This window comes from Nicotiana attenuata, unplaced genomic scaffold (assembly GCF_001879085.1).
Source record: "Nicotiana attenuata strain UT unplaced genomic scaffold, NIATTr2, whole genome shotgun sequence".
Classification (NCBI taxonomy): domain Eukaryota; kingdom Viridiplantae; phylum Streptophyta; class Magnoliopsida; order Solanales; family Solanaceae; genus Nicotiana; species Nicotiana attenuata.
Window position 1 is genome coordinate 111,778 of NW_017671978.1, and position 6,301 is coordinate 118,078.

The following is a 6,301-nucleotide window of genomic DNA, read 5'->3' on the forward strand; positions in this document are numbered from 1 at the left end:
GATCCTGATTCCGAGGTCGTTTACTCAAAATTCCAATCCTAGTTCATTCTTTCACTTTAAGCTTCTGAAATAAGAATTCTCTTTCCAAATCGACTCTGAACTTTCCGGAACTTAATTTCGACCATGCGTACAAGCTGTAATACCTAAAATGAAGCTGTTCATGGCCTCCGACCGCTGAACGGAGCGCTAGGACTCAAAACGAACGGTCGGGTCGTTACATTCCTTTCCATTTTTCATATGGAATGGATTGTGTTTTGCTATGGGGTACTCGATTTAGTATTCTGCTAGCCGTAAGAACGGCTTCCCCCCACAAGTTATGTGACAAACCAGAACTTATCAATAATGAATTCATCATCTCCTTTAATGAACGATTCTTTCTTTCTGCAATCACATTGGATTGGGGCGTGTAAGGGGTCGTTGTTTGATGAATAATTCCATATTCTAAACATATTTGTTCAAAAGGAGATTCATATTCACCACCCCTATCACTTCTTATCATTTTGATTTTCTTATTAAGTTGCGTTTCAACTTCTTTTTTGTATTGCTTGAATGCGTCTATTGCTTCATCTTTACTATTAAGTAAGCAAACATAGCAATATCGAGTACTATCGTCAATAAAAGTTATGAAATACTTTTTTCCACCGCGAGATGGTATTGACTTCATGTCACAAATATCTGTGTGAATTAAGTCTAAAGGATTTGAATTCCTTTCAACTGACTTATAAGGATGTTTAACATACTTAGATTCCACACATACTTGACATTTTGATTTGTCACATTCAAACTTGGAAAATACTTCCAAATTAATCATTTTCCGTAAGGTTTTATAATTGACATGACCCAAACGTATATGCCATAATTCATTTGACTCAAGTAAGTAAGACGAAGCTGAAACTTTATTATTATTTTCAACAACCATTACATTCAGCTTGAAAAGGCCCTCAGTGAGGTAACCTTTTCCTACAAACATTTCATTCTTACTTATTACAACCTTATCGGAAACAAAAACACATTTAAAATCATTCTTAACAAGAAGTCCAATAGAGACTAAATTCTTCCTAATCTCGGGAACATGAAGGACGTTGTTCAAAGTCACCACTTTGCCGGAAGTCATTTTGAGAAATATTTTCCCACATCCTTCAATCTTCGCCTTTGAAGCATTTCCCATAGAAATCGTCTCATCGGGTCCAACAGGAGCATAAGAAGCAAAAACTTCTCTAACAGCACAAACATGGCGAGTGGCTCCAGAATCAATCCACCACTCTTTAGGATTGCCCACCAAGTTGCATTCGGAAAGCATGGCACATAAATCATCAACATCATCATGCTTTTCGACCATGTTTGCTTGACCCTTCTTCTTGTCTTTCTTCGGAGCACGACACTCCGTAGATTTGTGTCCGGTTTTTCCACAGTTGTAGCAGTTTCCACTGAACAGCTTCTTGCTTGGGTTGTATTTTGGTCCAGAAGCCTTTTTTCTCTTTTTGTTCTCTTCAACAATATTTGCTCCCATTATTGTTGAGTTTCAACGGCCTCTCTTTTCAGCAATTTTGTTGTCCTCTTCGATTCTCAACCGAACAATGAGATCTTCAAGGGACATCTCCTTGCGTTTGTGTTTCAAGTAGTTTTTGAAGTCTTTCTACAAAGGAGGCAACTTCTCAATCATTGCTGCTACTTGAAATGCTTCATTGATGACAAGACCTTCAGTAAGGAGATCGTGAATAATCACTTGCAATTCCTGGACTTGGGTAATAACAGACTTGCTATCTACCATTTGTAGTCCAAAAACTTTGCAGCAACAAACTTTTTCAACCCGGCATCTTCGGTTTTGTATTTCTTTTCAAGCGTTGTCCACAGTTCCTTTGACGTTTCCATGCCACTGTAGACGTTATACAAAGCATCCTCCAGCCCGCTTAGAATATAATTCTTGCACAAAAAATCTGAATGCTTCCACGCCTCAATCACGAGAAAGCGCTCAGTTTCTGGAGTTTCATCGGACAGCACAGGAACATCTTCCTTGATGAACTTCTAGAGACTTAGAGTAGTCAAATAGAAGAACATCGTTTGCTACCAGCGCTTGAAATCAATCCCGGAAAATTTTCCGGGTTTTTCCGCCGGTGCCAATGCTGCCGGTGTCGTTCGGCTTGTTGAGGCATTGGCATTCACCATTGGAACAGCTTGGTTCTCATTCTCATTAGTCATTTCTGTAAAAGAATGACACAAACGTTAAAATCACGTAGATTTTAATAGAGTACAAAACCACAAATGTTTTACTCTTCCAGAAACAGTAAGTACAAATACAGAAAATATATTAAATTCCTTAAGCTTGTTAATCAACTGTATTTGTAAAATAATTCTGGAAATATAAATGAATATAAACAGAAATGAACATAAACAGAAATGAACAACGAAATAATAGAAAACCAATTCGAGCCCACTGAATTCACAGTGTTTCCTTAAGGAATTTAATCCCCTCCTAGTACCCAAGGTTATGGATTATTTCCTCCCAGGATAGAACGAATTACACACTGGTGTAATGGTACTTCAAACCCAGTGTTTCAGCGAACACAAAGTTCGGTAGCAAATCACACTTACTTTTGCTTTGTTTGATGCTAAAAGTATGCAGAAGAAGGAGAGAAAACTCAGAAAATCGTAGTGAAATTCTTAGCAGAATAGTGTTGTATTTATAGCCAAAGTTGGGCTGAAATCTGAAGAGGTGCAACTCTTCAGAATGGCTGTTTATGCAAAATGCCCACAGCATAAATGCCATTACATAAATGGCCATTTACTCAACAATAAATAGGGAAAATTGAAGAGGGTAATTACTTTTCTGTTATCAAAACAGAAAAATGGATTGGATTTAATATTAATATTCTGTTATTAAAACAAATATTTAATAATATTTCTGTTAATATTTTACTATTAACAAATAAATTTGGTCCAAACCGAAGCCGAAGCCGAAGCCGAAGCCGAAGCCGAAGCCGAGCCGAGCGACGACGACGACGGCGCGAGGCTTGCCTTCTTCTCAACTATTTAAGAGCTAGAAGAAGAGCAATTGCTTATATACCCATAAAAAACCTCTTCCTCTTCCAATATGGGACAATGCCCATTTGCCAAGGGCGGGACTTAAAATTTCACTCAAAAATTTTATTTCCCTCCATTTCCCATTCACCCTCTTTTAAGTATTTAATATATTAATTAAATACATCCAAAACCCAACAATGGGTGAGGTCAACATAGTGAAGTGCTCGATTCTTGTTTTGCTAAGTTGTAACCAAATTGCTCCCATTCCCGTATATTCCCTTTAAATTGTAATTGGCAGTATATGTTGAGTGAAAAATCTACAATTTAGCTTATACTACATCATTGTGAAAAGAATTTTTATATTATATATCATATCATATTTAGCTATTGTAACAAAATAATGTATCTTATTTTCAATATTACGCTAGGTTATGACCAACATATCAAGAGCACAAAATTTGTATATGAGATTACGATTTCGATTTCTGATGGAAGTAGCTCTCACCAAATTCAAATCATGACGGAGATCGCTAAAAACTATAGGTAAATTAACAAAGTTTATTGCGCAAAATGAAATCTGAGAGCATCTTGGTCCAACTAGTTACCAACCAGAAAAAAAAAAAAAGTCAAACTATTTTTCTTTTATTTTACATGAGTTACAATAAATATGAGTACGTACATAACCAATAATGGATTTAACTTTTAGACACTGATAGTGTGACATAATTTTTACACCATCAACTATAGATACCTGAAAAATCAGGCAGACGAGCTGCGACAACAGGTTAAAATACAGTAATATAATAAAAATTATATACACCAACTGTGTATATAAGTTAAACCCATAAAAAATAAGAAAAGACGACAAATTCAAATACCATATGACACTAATAATTAGGGTTTGTTACTGTCATAGCTAGCATGATGAGAGGTCTTATACTTAGCAGCAAATCCATTAAACAAAGCTAGAGCATTGCTAGTGACTTGTGCAACGTTAAGAACCTTAGCTTTAATGGTAGCCTGCACTTTTCCACCCTTGGAATAACCAGAAAGTCCATCCATGCAAGTGTAAACATCAGTTAATACTGTACTAAGCCAAGTTTGAACATTATTTTGATGCCATAAAAACTCTTCTAATTGCCCATCTAACTTCAAATTGTGAAGCTCTTTGACAGCATTTGTGAGTTGGGAAACACCATGAGAGATATGAACAAGACATTCTTTTATTGCTTGATAATCCTTTGCCTTCATTTGCTTAGGTTCCTTACATACCTTTGCTATGTAAGCTTTTGTATGTAGAGCCCTAACTAGGCTCACTTTCAAGGCAACTTGAGCTATTTCTTGAGGATCTTGTGATGTTGGATTTACATATTTGGATAGAAATGTCACACATGGTTCTGGATAACGCGTTCGCCTGCATTGTGTCTCTATAAAGGTCGAGTGAGGACGCAATCGACTAGTGTTGCTCTCGACTACAGCCACAACAGAGAGGACGAGAAGCAAAAGAGGAATATTAATTTTTCCCATTGGTAAGAGGGATTGTTTCACGGGAGGTGAAAGACTGGGTGGATGGTATTATAATTAATTAAAAGAAAAGAGGGATTCTTAACCTTTGGAAATGCAAGGAAGAAATTAAAGAGCTAAATTGATGAAGAGAGATTGAGATGATAGAAAGGGTTTGTGATGGGAAAATATGAAGAATATGCATGGTCTTATATAGAAAGGTTTGTCACATGCATGGAGAATTTGACTTCTTTCATTTAACGAATGCATGTGAAGACTTCCATAAGAGGATTAATGAATACTGTGTTTAATGATAACTTAATTGGTTTTAGTGGTTGCTAAGCTAGACGTGCTAAGTTGCTTGAAACAAGCAGCTGTCAGATTTTGGGTCTCGTGAACACATGCCTTAATTCTTGTTACAACAATATATTGGAGAAGTAGTTTGATACTGCCTTCAGAGTAAAATTAAAAAATTTACAAAATTAAATTATTTATCCATATAAAAATGTATTATTTTTCTGAACAAAATAAAAAGAAAAATATGTCACATGATTAGATGGGACGGAGGGAGTTCAAATTGTTGGAACTTGGACTTACGTTAATTGGTTATAGCCTGAAAGGATAGTGACGTGACCCAAGTGGTGAATAAACAAAGGGGCTAATATTAAATATTGTGTGTGTGGATAAGTGAGGCCCAATAACTATTGACCTGTGATGGGTAGACACTTTCTATAAATAGAGGTCAGCCCCCCTTTCCCTAGCTATTAGAAAACTCTAGCATATTGTGCCTCTTGAATGCGTTGTAACAGTAGGCGTCCCAGCCATCTAGTGGATTGTGGAAGTTGGTCTTAGGCTTAATCACCATTTATTGTCGCTGCTGAATTTTAACGGTAAGCTTCTTGAACCTATTTCAAGATTATGTTTATGTTTTTGTTTTAATCTCTGCTATGATTCATTATTAAATATCTTACACAAAGAACATTGGAAAAGAATGCAAGGGAAGTTATTCACCAATACAACCTTACGCATATGATTTTATTTTGTGGTCAACTAATGCTCAATTTGGCGTAGAATATCTATAATTCTGTTAAGTGCAGTATCTTTTGTTAGCGAAATTGATTATGAGACTTTCCACGTATTATTTGTACGTTCATTAGTAATTAAATTAAACTATGTTTATAAAAATTATGGGGTATGGTGTTTGGTTCGACGGAAGACACTTTTAATGAAATGTATTTTCCTGAAAAATGATTTCTATGAAAAAATATTTCCTAAAAAATATCTCCTGATGTTTAATTGAATTAAAAATATTTTTCAAAAAGATAAATTAAATATCAGTAATAAGACAATTACTAAAATGGGGTCTAGCACAGACATCAATTCTTGTTACAAGCATAAGTAACATTTTATCTAATGCTTGGCTTGACGGTTAAGAAATTTGGAAGAGGACGCAAGGCAAGTTATTATTTATTCATGCATGCTACCTTACGCATTAGATATTTTTCTTTTTTCTTTTTTGTGGTAAATTAATGTTTAATTTGAGTAGACCTGGTTTTCAAGGAGTCGAGTAATGTTTTATTAGCCAAATTATTCTGAAAACTTTGAACAATTATTTATGTGATCAATAATGATTAAATATTTAGTCATGAAACGATTACGACCTTCCCCAGGAAACAGCATTTTCCTCAAGAAATTATAAATAGATTGCTTAGATCAAATCTCCATCTGGTGAGTTATGCCAACTGTTCATAGAAGGCAGCTGCTTCCTCGTTGATGC

General features: G+C 35.5%; 1 protein-coding gene across 1 annotated transcript; it reads right to left on the reverse strand.

Annotated features, from left to right (window-relative positions):
- Nucleotides 1-3,915: 3,915 nt before the first annotated feature.
- LOC109211144 (21 kDa protein-like) lies at nucleotides 3,916-4,548 on the reverse strand. Its single transcript, XM_019374643.1, has one exon. It carries the CDS (start codon nucleotides 4,546-4,548, stop codon nucleotides 3,916-3,918), a length of 633 nt encoding a protein of 210 aa, XP_019230188.1.
- Between the last annotated feature and the right edge of the window lie 1,753 nt (nucleotides 4,549-6,301).

Coding starts and splice junctions, on each gene's coding strand:
- LOC109211144 (XM_019374643.1), bottom strand. CDS start 4,548: ATGGGAAAAATTAATATTCCTCTTTTGCTTCTCGTCCTCTCTGTTGTG.